Source organism: Heloderma suspectum, chromosome 4 (assembly GCF_057233095.1).
Source record: "Heloderma suspectum isolate Gila_16-S chromosome 4, 16-S_ref, whole genome shotgun sequence".
NCBI lineage: Eukaryota > Metazoa > Chordata > Lepidosauria > Squamata > Helodermatidae > Heloderma > Heloderma suspectum.
In genome coordinates, this window is record NC_139461.1 from 141,826,426 (window position 1) to 141,843,324 (window position 16,899).

General features: G+C 43.8%; 1 protein-coding gene across 13 annotated transcripts; it reads right to left on the reverse strand.

Annotated features, from left to right (window-relative positions):
- Positions 1 to 1,081: 1,081 nt before the first annotated feature.
- On the reverse strand, positions 1,082 to 16,766 carry ATPSCKMT (ATP synthase c subunit lysine N-methyltransferase). 13 transcript variants are annotated; one of them, XM_084850706.1, is made up of 7 exons: positions 13,665 to 13,876; positions 9,992 to 10,061; positions 9,065 to 9,357; positions 6,982 to 7,119; positions 5,354 to 5,404; positions 4,087 to 4,123; positions 1,082 to 1,718 (listed from the first exon to the last, which is right to left on the reverse strand). In XM_084850706.1, exons 2-7 carry the CDS (start codon positions 10,056 to 10,058, stop codon positions 1,669 to 1,671), a joined length of 636 nt encoding a protein of 211 aa, XP_084706832.1. In that variant the 5' UTR covers positions 10,059 to 10,061; positions 13,665 to 13,876; the 3' UTR covers positions 1,082 to 1,668. The 13 variants fall into 13 exon arrangements, with proteins under 13 accessions (XP_084706832.1, XP_084706833.1, XP_084706822.1 ...); XM_084850707.1 differs by lacking the exons at positions 9,992 to 10,061; positions 13,665 to 13,876 and adding an exon at positions 16,721 to 16,766; XM_084850696.1 differs by lacking the exon at positions 4,087 to 4,123 and having other exon boundaries at positions 13,861 to 13,889.
- Positions 16,767 to 16,899: the final 133 nt, after the last annotated feature.

Sequence of the window (16,899 nt, forward strand, 5' to 3'; positions counted from 1 at the left end):
TCTTCCCCCCCCCAGACCCCCCCCCCAAAAAATCAGGCTTGTCTGTAAATTCCAAGTGAAATCCTACAGTCAAAGAATTCACTGGTTGATTAAAACCAAGATGTGAAATTCACCACCACACTTGGTGCTTTTCTTTTTGGTTTTTCTGCTCCCTATCCTTAAGCTTCCTTGCTTCCTGGGACCTCTTCTCAACATTACAAAACTACATCTGTCCCTAAAGCTTGTCTGAGCAAACAAACAAATCTGACAGCATTCTCTTCCCTCACAGAAGCTAGACCAGAAGCATTTTGAAAGCTTTGTTCCAGAGCAGTTGAGATGTTCATGAATATTCTGTTCCATAACATCAACTCAGCTGATTGGTCTTAAAAATTTCATGAGCACAATATAATATAGATTCTATCCATTGTCAGGAGGATAACTCTGAAAAGGAAGGAGCTATGTCCAATTTCTCAGAGAGAAGATGGTTGGAAGAACTGATAACATGCCCATCCAGGTTTTGGATAGTCTTCAGGCAAGAAACCATCAATAGCCCTTCCTTCTTATTCCTGCCAACTGCTACTATTGATCTTTGCCACCATTGCCTGCTTACTTGCCCAGGAGAGAGTGAGCAAGCAAGCAGTAGCAGCTCCTTGTCCTCGGTACCACTGTTTGCTTGCTTGCCCCCTTTGTGTCAGAAGGAAAGGGTGGGTGAGCTACTGAGCAGATGGCAACATTGACAAGCAGCGGCAGGGGACTCTTCCTTATAGACCCCTGCAGAGGTGTGGGCCTTGGCAGGTGTCCAGCCATAACAATCCTTGACATTGAGCCTGGCTGATATCTGGAGCTATCTGCTACCAATTAGCCCCCCGCCCCCGCTTCTTACTGTGTCCCTGCATCCCGGCAGATTGATAAATATATACAATCTTTCTTACTCTGTCCTCACAGAGTTCAGCAGTACCAATTCGCGTTAAGAGCAAGTATAATTAAATGGTGTTTGTGAGCACACAACAGCAAGCAAGGGTGAAGGGACCTGCTCCAGATTAAGTGTGTATATGATTGTGGCCTTAATTAGAAAACAGAATACAAATTCAGAATACTCAAAGAAAGAAAGCCCAATTTTTAATAAAACCTTATTACATCTTACCATTTGGTAAACATTTTATTAAAATACATCATTGTCTATGCATTTGGCCAATGCATTTTTAAATTGGTACATTACAATTCTGTAATTTACTTTGAAAATTCAATGTATATTCCATCCACTCTCAAGGTAATGGGGAAGAGAACACTGTACAATATTGGACCATGGCTGGGCAGCTGGGAGGATTTATACAAGTCCTCCCTACTGCCCAGTCACGGTCCAATATTGTTCATGACTGAGCCCCCCCCCCTTTGATCTTTAAGGAGCACAAGAAACAAGAAGCATTTGGAAAAGCATTCAGAGCTACTATTTCTGAAATGTTCTCTCACCAAAATAAGAGACACAATGCTATCTACAAAACACTGCCATTCACCATTCAAAGCCACCAGAACAATACTTTTGTTCTAATTAGAAAGAATTCAGTTGGTCATCACTGCATCCTTTTCATTCTAAAAGATTCTGAATCATATGCCCACACAGTGTCAATGCCCTCTCCAAAGCTATGGTTTGGCCTCCAGTGAGGGAAGGGAAAACGGCAGGCAATAACCCTAGCATCTTGCTGGAGTTCTTCTCCAAGCTTCTTCTCCAGTTGCAGCATCTATGACGAAACAATAAAACCCCTTCAGATGGTGTGGACGACATGGTTTCTCCCATGTGATTTCTTCAGTACCAGAACCTGAAGAACTGACAGTGCAATCCTATACATGTTTACTCTAAAGTAAGCCCCATTGGGTTGAATGAGACTTACTCTCAGATACGTGTGCATAGGATTGTAGCCCAAATGGTTATATGAAATGTTAACTATCCAGTGCTTGATAGAGAAGACTCACATATTACAAATTCATTTGGAAGTTAGGCTGGTGACCATGTCCTATAGAACATACACACCAGAGAATGTATGGGAATACATAATCAAATGAGGACTTAACAGTGGAAGACTAAGGGCTCCTTCTCACGGAGCTTTTATTTTGCGATTGAGATTGCTCCCTCACGGAAGTTTGCGGGCTACCAAACTATCCTGTTGTGTTCTGCTTCAGTTTCCTCCATGGAAAGAGTTAAAGCGGCAAGAAGAGGAGTGTGATCAACGAAAGATAGGGTGTTCCTACATTAAGCAAAAAAAAACAACGTAAAACCCCACATCCTTTCCAGAGCTTTCTGCTTTTGGTCTCTTTGCGGTATTAGAAAGGGCTTCTTTACATGGCAGCTGTGTGGTTTGAACTGGGGGAGTAACTTTCTCCCTCTCTGGCATGTGTGCAAAGAGGGGGGGGGTCTTGTTTTCGTAGCTTAACCTGTGCTGTACTGTTTTCTCGCAGCTCCCAGGAAACCTCTGACGAGTAGACATAAGATCACCCTGTAAGTCTGCAACCCTTGGCACACTTACTTGGGAGTAAGCCCCAGTGAAGTTAATAGGGTGCTCTAAAACAACAGAGGACGTTGCTTCTGAGCTTGGTGGGGTGGGGGATCAGATCTGTCTCCCTTCATTGCAAGGAGGCATTTTACCCTCTTCTCCCTCCAATTGAGAAATGTGGAGGCAGGAGACGCAATCGGCAGGTGATTCTTGCCCTCGCTCCTATCAAATCTCATCCTGATCGCGCCCTCAACAACTGAAAACAAATGCCCACAGCAGGCAGACACAAAGGTTTCTTCTGCTATTGAAGAATTTCATGGGGAGGCCATGGCACTCCTGTTCCGTGGGCTGGAAAATATACCACATTTTTTGTGTTTGGGGAAAACACGAGATAGGCTGGAGGAAATGGCGGGAGACACCCTGGAGGGTAACGGCGTCATCTAAACAGCCCACAAACTTCCGAGAGACAGCCATCTCAATAGCAGGATAAAAGCTCCATGTGATGAACCCCATAACGGAAGACTCAGATATGCGGAGAAGGAGGGGGGAAGGGGAGGGGGGAAAGGAAGCGTGTGTAAAGGGAGTCAGTTGTGATCCTGCATTTAAAACGGAAGCAGAAAGCCCCGTTTTAAATGTAGGATTTTAGGCTGGTGTAGAGATGCCCTAAGATAGAACAATGGTGCTTGGAAGGTTATAAAGAATTGGCAGAGGAAGAGAGAGGCTAGTAAAGGGATGCACAAATTAAAATAGGTTTTCTGAGTGAGTGAGAAAGATGTAGGCTACAAAGAAAGGGAGAGAAATACTTGTCATAGCAAATTAGAAGAAGAAATGACATGTAGTCTGTGATAAAAGAACAGTAGAGGAAGAAGCTGCTACCAAACAAAGTGCAGGATAAGGCAGACTGAAGGAGCAATCGTATCTAGATAGGCGGCCGCCTCCAAACTTGGAGGCAACCACCTATCCAAAGCAGGGCAGGAGAAGCATGAAGGGGATTGTTCCCTCCGCGATTCTCCTGCCCTGCTTTTTCGACTCGACAGCCAATTGTGACTGTCTAGCCGCTGGAGGAAGGAGCGGGGAAGGAGGCTGCTGTGTCATACAGGCAGTTACGATTTCCCCACCCCAGAACACCCGCACTGCCTCTAAGGCAGCGTGGAAGTGGCGGGAGGTCGGTTCTCTGGGAACCGACCTCAGAGCACGGGCTGAGGTTGGTTCCCGGAAAACAGCATATCCTATCCCCGTCTAGCTGCTATAGGGTTGCTCCCTGATTCTTCCTTTCCATATATGGAATCTTGGAATTATTTCATTCTTTTAAAAATCTTTTTATTCAAGCCACCAAAATTGCTCCATTTCAGCTTTTAAATATTGCTAAAATACACTTTTTTGTCTCACTTTATTGCAGAGATATTAGTCGACCCAATTCTTTCACAGCATAATTGCTATATTTCTCTTATTTCTGGGTTGCCCCTCCCTTGGCTTCAGCTCCTCTCTTCTATCCTCAGTTCTGCTGCCTACTATTTTTTTTTTTACCACATTTTATCAGTATTTTTAGTTTGTTATACTCCCTTTATTAGCTCCTATTTCCTTACTGGACCCAGTTTAAGTTACAGATGAATATTACCTCTTTTGTCTTTATATCTCCCACACTTAAAGGCAGCCTAGAAATAATGTAAAATTAAATTAAATTTTTAAAAATCTATCTTCATTCTTTGGGCCATTCTTATATTTCCCCCTCCTTTCTCTTTGTTTGCCTTCTTGTCATTACAGCTTTCTATATACGATTCTCTTGCGTAAACTTTGGGTTACTTCTCCTATTCTATATACCTCCATCCTTTCTCTGTAACTCATTGCTGCCCTTCCCCAATACTCACACCTTTCTTTGCAAGTGTTTAAAATGTCTCTCCTTCTTCTATATTTTTTATTTGAGTTAAGTGGAGCAGAACTCTGTGCATGGGACACTCCCATGGGTAGAGGCGGAGGGAGGCACTTTTTTGGCCAATTTTCCTCTTCCCCCTGAAGCCCACCCCATTTCTTTGAAAATCTGTTGGGTCCTCTGCTCTGGAGGATTGGGGGGGGACCTCAGAACAGTGTGTGAGGTGGCTCTGGGGCTGCAGGGAGGGAAAGAGGAATCAACGAAAATTGCAGTGTCTTCCCCATTCCTCCAGCAGGAAGCTGCTGCTAGATCCTGGTTCCCTCCACCAACAGAAGGAGCCCTTCCGTTCATGAAAGGTCAATTCTGTAGCCAACTCATAGTTTATATCTCCCCTTTCCTTATACAGTTAAAAGCAGCTGTTATGTCCCTTCCCCTTTCCTAACTGCTTTTTTTTTTTTTTTTTAATAAGCGTATCGGTAGAGTTACCTCTGATGACAGATCGGGGATAACAAGAGGACTGGAGAGACGCAGCAGTGCACTTGTCCAGTGCTTGGAGTAGCTCCTATAAGTGCTGGATGAGTGAGCTTCTCTTTCTTCACCTCCTTGCATGGGGAAAGTGAAGGACAAGTGAAGCTAGGCTGAGCAGCTTCACCTGCCCTGCATCCTCTCCCCACTGGGACAATCACTGTGCCCAGGGAAGCTGGTTCCTAGTGGACTCACCAGCAGGATCATCTTCCCAACACGCCTGCTGGGGGCCAAATGACATCAGGGGGTGTGGACATGCCCCTTTGATGTTATTTGGCCTGCAGAGGGCTGGATGGATTCTCGTTCCACACATTTGAAGGTCTGTGTGATGACTTCTGTAGAGTTTCACATTTTAACTGAAGATTCCACTATTTAATTTTCCCCCAAGATGAAACAAGGATTCTGTCAAGTCTATTCATTATCAAAGATTTCAGAGGTTTCTCTATATCAACATTCTAGATAATCTTATGGTTAGATAATGGAAACTTACCATTTCAGGTACTCCAAATATAATAACATTTGTATACCGGGAAAAACTGATCTGTTTAAAAAAGAAAAAGGCAATATTCACCCTCTACAAATGCATTACTTGTACCCTTTGCCTATTTTATATGGCCTATATTTGCACACTTGTGGGAATTTGTTTTACTTAGTTCTTTCACCTACATTCCATAAAGATCAGTGATTCTATATGGAAATGATATGAAAACTCCCTCTACTTGTCGAATTCCTGTCTGCCTAGTGACTGCAATATACTGCAGCTAAGATCCCTGCTCTCTGAAATCTGAGCTGTGTTTTTTTGCTGGCAGCCATGACAGCTTAAAATGGTGGTGTACTACGCCACTATGTCTTTCTGTCCTAGAGTTTGGATGCCAGTGGAATCACCAATCAAATAATGTCAACTGATGATCTATTCTTCATAGTGGGAGAAAGAATGAAGTCAATAGATTTAAAATATATATTATTATTCGTATTGCTGTTATGATTTTAAATAGAATATGAGATGCAGGAGCCAATGCAGAAAAGAGAAGTACCACAATAATAACAATTAGGCAAGCTGAAGAATTCAAGAGAGAAGAGAAAAGAAGCTAAGCAAAACAGTGTTGCAAGAACTGATGTGAGAAATAATGAGAGTAAACAAGAGTTTTGGCTGCATCAGAATGGGTAAAGGATGTCTTTTATACATAGTACAAAGATGAAAGCAACAAGATTTACCACTGAGTGAATGTGGGGCTGCACATAGATAAAATCAGAGAAAAAAAACCTGATGATAGATGTACAATCTAATTAGGTGGCAAAGTAAATAGGACACCATTCATGCAGTCAGCAATTGTGTGACATTGTTTTTAGAGAAAATAGCAGGTGTAAACAGCAGGTCAACTGTGGTGACAAGAGTAAGGAAAGGTTCCTCCTGTGCAAGCACTGAGTCATTGCTGACTCCTAGAGGAACGCCGCTTTCGCTGGCGTTTTCATGGCAAACTGTAGCGGGGTGGTTTGCCACTGCCTTCCCCAGTCATGACTACCTTTCCCCCAGCAAGCTGGGTACTCATTTTACCAACCTCGGAAGGATGGAAGGCTGAGTCGACCTGAGCCGGCTACCCGAGACCCGGCTTCCACTGGGATCGAACTCAGGTTGTGGGGAGAGTTTCGGTTGCGATACTGCCGCCTACCACTCTGCGCCACACAAGGTTCATGGTGACAGGAGTAGGAGGGCTTTAATCCTTTGCCCCACACTGTGGTCCCAATCCAGATCAGCCCCCACCCCCATACCTGTTATTTGCATCATGAGAAAAGCTCCCATTGGCACCAATGCTTGCTATTAGAGTAAATAACCATTTCTAACTGTGTGAGTGAATCTACTTTGGCCCTAAGATAGATTTGAAAGGGGTGAAGAGGGGAGAAAGGATATCATCATTTTACCCTGGTTTTAATATAACGTAATTTTAAAAATTGAACCCCACTTTTTCTAAAATAGTCCAGTGATTCCATTGAATGATTCCACTGGAATATTAATAGAAGTATAAAGTACTTTAAAATGCTTAAAAAACATACTTAGTATTGTATTGGACCATTGTTATTTGCATCATTGGTCATTTGTAAATGTTCATATACATGTACCTTCCATAAATCTGAAATGTAAAATTTAGCATCTTGATGAACTCCTTCTCTCCAAGCACAGTACCTGGAATACCATACCAACCAGGGATTTAATTCGTAACCAACAGCTTTGAATCCAAGTTTTGCAGCTGCTATTACCTGCATAAAGACAAACTAGTATGTGTTCAACAGAAGAAACAAATTCACTCCCTATTGGAACACAGTGCTTAGTGAAACTATATAATACAATTTTAAATAAACATGCAGCAGGATCCTCAGTATGTATACTGAGTTCAATTGAACATGTCCTAATACATATGCATAGGATTGCAACCATAACATTATTGTTCAAAATTATTGTTCGAGCAATTATTGATTTAGAGAGCAATCCTATGGGGGGAGTTGGCCACCTATCTACTGCAGGGCGGGAGGAGTGGTGAGGAGCGCATCTCTTCTGCGCTCCAGCCACCCTGCAGTCATGGCTAGACAGCCAATTCCAGCTGTCTAACTGTGGGATACCCTGTTCCCCCGCTCTGCACTGCTCTTATGAGCATCGAGCATGGGACTGATCCACACTGCCTACGAGGCGGAGGGGGGGCAGTTCTCTGGGAACCAACCAATCCTATGGCCCTCTAGCCACTAGAGGCCATGCATGTTTAGACAAAAGAAAGTCCTATAACTCCCAGCATTCCTCAGCCAGCCATTCTGGTTAGGGAATGCTGGGAGTCATAGCACTTTTGTCTGTCTAAGCATGCATAGAATTGCACCTTTAATTGCAAAACCTCAGTTTTGCAGATACCCAAATGAGTAGTTTTAGCAATTCACTCTGACGGGGTCTGCCAAAGTGCTGATAATAAGCATTTGACCTTCTCTGCACTTTGCAGTATTATTCCAGCTTTGTCAATAAGCCCACAAAAGCTGCTTGCCTACAAAAATTTGTACTAGCCTGGCTAAGAGGCTAATAGCCTGTGTTTCTGCGCTGGCCATTTCCAGCCAGCATGGAAACACAAGCTAATAGCCTCTTAGTTAAAAAAAAAAAAAAGACATCTACCAAGCAGGCTAGCAGAGAATAGATGGGCCACTCTCTCTCCCGTCAATCCACCCACTGTATTTCCGTGCTGGTCGTGACTTTCCTCTGTGGGTAGCACAGAAGCCAAGCAGGCTGGCAGAGAAGGAATGGAACGAGTCCTCCCTCTTCTGCCAGCCCACTCGCTCACCTGCTTGGAATTCCAAGTCGTTAAATAGAAGGCAATATTACTATCTCAGATGAAGCAATAGTATAGAACCACTGGCTAATAGGATTGCCAGGTCATAATCCAGTGAATGATCCTGTCTGTTTAATAGCCTGCAACTGCACAAGATGGAGCAGCAACATCTTCCATCCTGCTCCTCCCTTGGTGCCACTACCCTCACTTCTCTCGTGAGACTGAATCGGGAGAGAAGGCAGCCTCAGCCTCTATCTCCCTCTCTGCCTTTTTTCCCAGGACCAGAACACACCCAAGGTCCTAACAGCAATAGCAGTAAAGTGGTGCGTGGAAAAATGAACAAGAGGGGGGCAGCTGGAATGGGCAGGAAAACTCACAACAGCTTCATCACCTAATTCAGCAACAGATTTAAAAATATGGGAGGAATTTCTGGATTGCATCCTGGCAACTTTACAGATCTACTTTGTAGTTCAGAGGTATTCTTTACGTCACATTCTTTACGTCAGGGGTGGACAACCGTGGCCCTCCAGATTTTTGGTGTACAGTTCCTACTGTCCCTCACTATTGGCTGTGCTGGCTAGGGCTGATGGGAGTTGAAGTCCAAAACATCTGAGGAACACCAGGTTGGAGAAGGCTGCCTTAAAAGATCTCAGGTAGCTGGGCTGGGAAAGACCTCTACCTGGGAACAGCTGCCAGTGAGAGTGGTCGATACTGGGGGAGATGGACCAGGGGCCTGTATCCATACAAGGTGGCTTCATGAGTTCCTGTGTATTTGACAGTTCTATCCCCGTGTTGAGGAAAATATACAAACTCCTTTAACACTGTGCTGCATAACTGAGCGTACACTTGCCTGGCTACATAGTCTTTTTCATTCAAGACAAAAAACGCTTTGAACTTACAATGCGTCCATCACCACTTCCTATATCAACCAGGGATCCGTTTCTGCCCTTCAGCATGTTCAGGACATTTTCAACTTGCTTTGAAGTGGCAGGTACAAATGGCAAACAATGTTTCCTCAGTGCTGGAGCAATAAATGGAGTGGCAACAGAGTACAGGGCCACTAATGTCCCACCAACAATACCAGTGAGCAGTAAGCCCCAGTTCCTTTGTTTAGAGCCTTCTTCAGTGACGATCAAAGGCAAAATTTCATGTGCTGTGCTGCCTCCAGGTATTTTTGACATAATAAAAACACCTAGAAAAGGAGAAACATGTATGATGCATAAAATCCAGACTATATCTTATATTAATATTCTTTTGCCCCTGATTGCAACAGGGGACATAACAATATAAGGATATGAAAGGTGCAGCATCCTGTTCCCAGCAGTGGACATCTTCGTGCTTCTGAGAAGACAACAAACAGCACATGAAGCCAATAGCCATCTCCAGTTCTTTGCTCCTTAACAACCAGTATTCAGAGGTATACCACCTCTGAACAAGGAGGAGCCATTTAGCTATAGGGTTACTTGATACAAACTGTCATCCATGAATTTCTCTAATCCCTTTTTAAAGCCATGGGCCATCACCACTTCTTGGGGCAGTGAAATTCATTAATTAATGATATGTTGTGTTAAGCATGTGCTTAAATCTCTACCATTAAAATCAACGGGGCCTGAAATTGCCTGACTTTGAGTGGATCATGCCTCTGCTTTCTAATTTATAACAGCAATTTCATTTTAGGATTTTGTTTCTTGACGAGACTGCCTCAAATCATATTAACAAAAATGAATGATGAGGGAAACTGAGATGTACATCAACTCTGTTCTCATTTTAGTTGTACAAAATTCACACACGTAATCCAATATTAATACATACTATCCAAGTCTCACCGGATCTGAATAAAGAAGGATGATCTCTGTTCAGTAATGCTTTCCTTGGGCATTTCTCCTGTAACATTCACTGGTGTTTCAACATCAGAAATGTTAATGTGCAGACATAAAATTGGACTCCATTTACAAAGAAAAAAACAAACAAATTGAAAGTGCCAAATGATATATAAGCTTCCTTTGAATGCATTAGCAGAAGCATTAAGAATTCAGACACTTTCAGAATGATCCTATCCCTGCTTATTCAAAAGTTGTCCTACTGATTGCCGTGGGACTTACATATAAGTAAGCTAAGCATGCACAGGATTAGGCCATTTGCTTTGTTGCAAATTCTGATGAGTCATGTTTACTAAGTAGCAAAGTGCAGCATCCATTAAAGGCAAGTGAGTGTAAAGTCATGTTATGCCGTATTGGAAACAGGAACTTTATATGACCATAGACTGGATGATGTGCCATATTCTTCAGAAACCTGCCTCATTTTGGACATAGGCATGGCCCAGAGATCCTGGGAGAATGCAGTCAGCTTGATCTTATGCAGAGTTAGGCACACTTAAGCCTGCTGATTTCAGTGGCCTTAGGCAGGGGTGGGCAGAAAGCAGATCTCCAGATATTTTGGACTTCAACTCCCAGCATTCCTGACTATTGCTGGCAGGGGCTCCTGGGAGGTGAAGTCACAAAACAACTACCTTCTGTCCACCCCTGGCCTTAGGTATGCCTATTCTGCATAGGATCAGGCTATATATGTTATGTGCACAATGTGCACAATTCACAGCATATTTATTAATGTATTATTTATTTAAACAACTTTAACCCACCTTTAAGGTGTACTGCCCCCACAAGGTTGCTTCCAGTATTACCAAAACATGAACATACAAATTACAATTAAACACACAGCAGTAGAAGCAGCTAATGATATTTATTATTATTTATTTATTGCATTTATACCCCGCCTTTTTTCCTCTTGCAAGGAACCCAAGGCGGCTTACATTATCTTCCTCCTCTCCATTTTATCCTCACAACAACCATCCTGTGAGGTGGGTTGGGCTGAGAGTCTGTGACTGGCCCAAAGTCACCCAGTGAGCTTCCATGGCCGAGTGGGGACTAGAACCCGGATCTCCCAGCTCCTAGTCCAACACTCTTGCCACTACACCTGATTGATTGATTGTCACCTTTCAGGTCAGGAGCTCCAATTTTTTTAAGCAACAAATGAAATGCTTTAGAATCTTTAAAGGTACACAAACTGTGTTATAAAACACATGACCATGTTCACACAAGGCTATGAAACAAGGTGATAGATAATACAACGGAAATTTGTAAGTCAGAAACTTCTAGGCCTCTGTGACTCAGAGTGCTATGTTACGCTGTATGGGAAAATCAGCTTTAGCTGATAGCCAGCTGTGACCCTATCTATCCAAGCTCTGGTAAACCACCTATTTGGATACTGCAACACATTGCAAGTGGCCTTTGGCAATGGTCTGGAACCTTCAGTTAGTCCAGAATAGGGCTGCAAGATTGTTAATTGGCACTGGGCAATTTGATCATATTTCATCAGTGTTTTGTCATTTGCACTGCCTTCCAGTCCATTTCTAGGCCCAACTCAAAGTGCTAGTTTTGACCTAAATGGCTTGTGACTTGGTTACCTTAAAGACTGCCTCCTCCCACATGTACCAACCCATACTTCTGAGGTCATCCTTAGAGGACCTTCTCTGGATAACCCCACCCCCACCCCATGAGGTGTGGCAGGTGGCTATGGGGGAAAGGGTCTTTCTGGTGGTGATATCCCAGGTGTGGAAATCTCATTCCAGAGAGGCAAGCCTGGTGCTTACTTTTTTTGGCATCAGGTGAAGAAATTTTAATTTTTCCAGGCCTCTTAAACTCTTAAATCTAAAACGTACTTTTAAATATTTTAAAATCAAAACCTGTTTATTTCAAAGTATTGCTGAAGACAGTATCTAATGCTGCCTGTGCAGTAGCTGGAATGATCACCAGCGCACTGGGAACCTGGTGCTTGATAGAACAACCAAAAACTAGCTCAAACTAGTGTTTCTGGAACTGAACAAGTCTTCTCCTGTTCCAGAAGCATTAGTCTGAGCTGGTTTCCTGGGCTGCACTAAGTGAAGCACTAGGTGACTGTTGTGCTAGCGGTCATTCCCACAAGCACAACATGATTGGTGCTGGTGGACTGCCAGCACTGGATACTGCCAGGAGCTTTTGTTACACTGATTTTATTCTGTTTTGTATTTTATTGTTGTTGTTAGTTGCTGTGAAGGAACAGAACTGTCCTCTTTTTTGTATTTAGTTTGATTTTGGGATATTATGGAGTTAAATCTGTTTTGTGCATGTGCTGGTCAGTTTCAGCCCAAAGGTTAATAGTTTAGAGATCAAATGTTTAGCTGGATTATAGGAGTCAGGATGTTTGCCCAAGAAGCCAAAGGTTTACAAGGAGGTTCAACTGAAAGTCAGGAGAAGAACTTAGGAGATAGAAATTCAGACTGCAAAAGGGAACAAAAAAACTTCCCTCCTGATTGGTTAGAGCTGAGAATGGGAAACAATAACTAGGGGCACAATCCTATCAAGATAAGGGGCTGCCTCCGAGAACTCGGAGGCGACTGACTATCCAAAGCAAGGCAGGAGAGGCATGGGGGGATCATTCCCTCCGCGCCTCTCTTGTCCTGCTCGATTAAACCTTGCAACCATACTTTGGAACATGCATTTAATTACCACTTACAAATAACGTGTTTATACATTTAGGCTGCAGTCCTACTGTTTGCACCCTTGATGCTTGGAAACCAGCAGGGCGGGAGGAGCAGCAGAGGCGATCTTCGCCTCCCCATCCATCTTTGGTGATTTTTGCTAGATGGGCTTTTCAGCCAGTCTAGTGGGAGTGTTTTGAAGGGGAAGGGCTCAGGATAAATCATATCCCAGCCTCTCCGGTCTCCTCCCGTCCCCCCAGAACGCCCCCCTTCCTCTTCCTTTGAGGTCGCTTTTCTGACCTCGGACGCACAGTTCTCTATGCACTGGCTGCAAGGGGGTGGTGGCAGATCTGCTTACAAAGCTGTAAGATGCTAGTCTGCCTTAGGCCATTCAGTGATTTCAAAACTGTGGTGAGAATCAGGACTTCCATACAGTTTGGGAGCTAAGAGAGCAATCCTATGGTCCCTAGGAGAGCCTCCCAGGGACCATAGGATTGCTCAGAAAAACCCTTCCAAGGTAGGACACAGAGCATCTTACAGCTTTGTACCCCACTAGAGCATTAGCAAGAAAACTCAAATTCTGTTAACAGTAGACAGCGAGAAGATCCCATTAGCTTATGGCAGGAGTGCAGAACTTCAGGTCCTAATCCAGCTCTCCAGGGTTCCCCATAAGGCCCCACCCTCTTCCCCCAACCAACCATGATTTGATGGTTTCCTGGCCTTTGTACGGGTTTTCCACATTTTAAAAAAGTTGAAATGCCTCTTCTAAGACTTAGCTGCCAGCAGCGAGAGCTTGAAGGAAAAAATATGCTGCTGCTTTTGGTATTTTGACCCCACCCCCTTTGTCTTTGGCCCCTCCCACACCAGAATGCAGCCCCCAAGAGTTTGTCCGAAAGAGAATTTGGCCCTCAGGCTGAAAGAGATTGTGCACCCCTGGTTTGGGGGATTTCTCATAAGCAACCTTGCTGGGAATCAGTACTTACTCTAGAGTAAACAAGCACAGAATCAGCTTGCAGTCCTAGTCACACGTGCATTCTGATCCTAATCATCTTTACTTGGCAGTAAGCCCCACAGACATCCATGGCACTTACTTCTGAACAGCCCTTAATAATGGCCCTGTCCCCCACCTTGGGAGCCCCCCCTCCTAGCAGCAGACAAAAGGACGCCTAGTTCGTTTACCCTTATAGAAAGCATCAATTGCCTGGCGGAAGCGGCAAGGATAAAGCTACTCCCTATCCGAATTGACTGTACCATTATGTTCATATAGGGGGGTGTCTTTCTTCCTCACGAATAAACTGTTTTCCCTGCCTGCTTTCTATTGAAAACAAAAGGGCAACAATGCCTTTAAAGGGCTCCAACTGCTTCAATTTCTCAAGGCCACCTTTTAAAAGGTGGCCTTGGGGTATTGTTCCAATGGTATCTTCCACCCTGTGACGAGAGAGGAAAAGCTCAAAAATCTTCCGAACGGTGGCTAAAACATAGAGATAGAAAAAGGTTAGATAGTAACACACCTTAACCGCCGACAGTAAACAGAAAGATGGTATAGAGATCAGGAAAGTTTAGACACAATCCAAAAGTCTGGAGACATAAGTTCCTAGGTCTTTAGATATATTTTCCATTTCCTGGGGCGGAAGTAAGAGCTTCTGAGAGAAAACAATGGAAAAAGACATGCCTTTAGTTTAGCAGTGTTTGGCAGCAGCTTGCCCCCCCGCCCCTCGCAAACAGAAAGTAGTAACAAAAACAGGGGATCCTGATGTTTCTAATGTTGGTCTTATTTCGAATGGAAAATATTGGGTTTTGTATTCTAAACATTAAATGCTTGTAAATGCTAACATAGTTATTATCCCTTTATTGCCGGGGGGGGGGGGGTGAGAGTGTACATGGTTTACAACAATCTTGCAATGTAGTCCTGTCTTGACATTGCATGCTGGGGATGGGTTAGTTTAGATTTCCAGCCAAACATTCCCAATACAAAACAGTCTTCAGGATGCAGAAAAGATAAATCTGCTTGAATTGCTCCCTCAGATCCTCTTCTAGTCCACTAAAATCAGCCACTAACTACATGAAAAACCTGTGTGTTCTGTTCACTTGCATACACATTGTACTCAGAGGGAGCAATCCTACTGGGATAGGCGGCCGCCTCTGAACTCGGAGGCGACCGCGCCTATCCAATGCAGGGCAGGAGAAGCATGGAGAGAATCGTCCCCTCCACTCCTCAGCCACCCTGCATTTGCAGCTAGACAGCCGATTTCGGCTGTCTAGCTCTGGGAAGGTGGAACGAGTCGTACCGGCATTTCCTCCTTCCCTGCCCCATAATGCCCCTCAGAACACCCCGTTTTCTTCTGAGTGCAGAGCATAGGCTGTTCCGAGCTGCCTGTGAGGCAGAGCGTGGGCGCTGAGGTCAGTTCCCAGAAACCAATATCCTATGGCCGTCTAGTCACTGACTAGAGGCTATAGGATTGCTCCCTTCCATTTTTTTGGGAACTCATTTTTTTTCACACAAATTAGAATAAAGAGCATAACCTCCTATTTTTGTTGCTACCTTTTGGGGTGGGGGAGGATACACTGCTGCCTTTTCACAGCTACACTAAAATCCTGTATTTTTCCATTGTTTCCATTGGCAGTGTACTTCCATCCTGGGGAGAACACAAAAACTAGCCTTCAAATTCATCCTGGAAGCTGGACAATGTGTCTGCATTTGGACATAACATTAAACCACAGTTTAGTTCCACAGGACAAGACTTGTTAGGGCTTCTCCACACAGAGGCTTTTTATCCTGCAATTTTACCAGGGCTTCTGTTTCCGGATTCTTTGAGGGATTAAACTCAGCTCTTTACATGTGCTTCCCTTCCCCCCCCCTTTCTCTTTGTCTGTGAGTTCTATATGTTTCATTATACAGCTGCTAGATGGCGCTGTGGTATAGCTCCTGTTATTTCACCACTTCCTCTTTTCACAGTGAAATTCAACCTGCTGTATTTTAATAGCTCATTATCCCTGATCTTTTAAAAACAGGATAAAGCTCAGAAGACATGGGAGAGGCCCTGGAAGCTGATGATGTCATGTACAGGACCCACAAACGTCTGTGAGTAACCAATCTCAATTGTAGGATAAAAGCCTCATCCCCTCCTTTAGCATGCCCTTGAGATCAGAAGCTTTTGTTTCTGTTTCCAATGAACCGCAGTTACTTTGTGTCTTTCAAATGGTCAGGGATTGGCAGAAAGTTGATCTGGGTGATTTGTAGTAGGTTGGGAAGGGTTTTTGACTCCCACTTAACAACAGCAACAACAACATGAGTTTTCTACCTAAATTTGATTGCTGAAAGGAAAAAAAAAAGTTTGGGGTAACCTTGTGTGTGAAAGGGAAGTGAATTTAGCTCAGTTCTGAATCTGAGAACCAAAAGCATGCTGGCTGGGGAATGCTGGGAATTGTAGCACTTTTTCTGTCTGAACATGTGTAGAATTGCACCATAAGACATTCTTATTTATCCAGTCATTTTAAATGTGTATAATGCTTCTGTATTCTTTCTGTAGTTTTCTTTGCTGCCTATTATTATTGTTTTATTGTACACTGACCTGAACGGTAACATAAGATGAAGGGTGGTATAAGAATGTTTTAAACATAGATAGGAGTATCTCTACACCATATTTGGAATCGGAAAATGGTGTGGAAAAGTAGTTTGAATTCAGATTGGAAGTTCCCTTAAGAATTTTGTTGAGATTCTTGAACAGAAAACGAATTACAGTGCAATCCTATACATGTATATGCAGAAGAAAGTCCCACTGAATTCAGTGAAGCTTACTCTCAGGTAAATAGCTACAGGAGCACAGCCTTAAGAGTAATTCTATTGAGCTCAATGAAGCTTACTTCTGAGGAGTCATGTATCGGATTACACTGTTAGTCACACACCACTGCGGACACGACGCAGAACAATGCAGAGGAGAGAGCGTTTCACCATAGAGACGTCAATAGAGTGACGCCACCCTGTGCTCAGAGAGAATGTGGTGCAGAATCATGGCCAATAGAAGCTTTCAATTCTTACCCGAAGTTCAGACTGTGTGTTCCTCAATCGTCTCCCTTGCCTCTATGGCTTATACGTCCTGGGGGGGGTGGTACTGCTACCGCGCGTGCGCAATCGCTCGTACTCCGCCCGGACGCTTCCAGAAGATGGTTTACCCCGGGAACAAGAACTCGGAGAGCGAAATTCGCCGCAAGGGGGCC

Bases quoted from the DNA above. Each gene is read 5' to 3' on its own strand.
- ATPSCKMT (XM_084850696.1), bottom strand. From the start codon at position 10,058: ATGTTACAGGAGAAATGCCCAAGGAAAGCATTACTGAACAGAGATCAT. The intron at 9,358-9,991 runs GTGAGACTTGGA...CTCCTTTTCTAG, and splicing joins TCCTTCTTTATTCAGATCCG to GTGTTTTTATTATGTCAAAA. The intron at 5,405-6,981 runs GTACATGTATAT...TTTTTTAAACAG, and splicing joins ACATTTCAGATTTATGGAAG to ATCAGTTTTTCCCGGTATAC.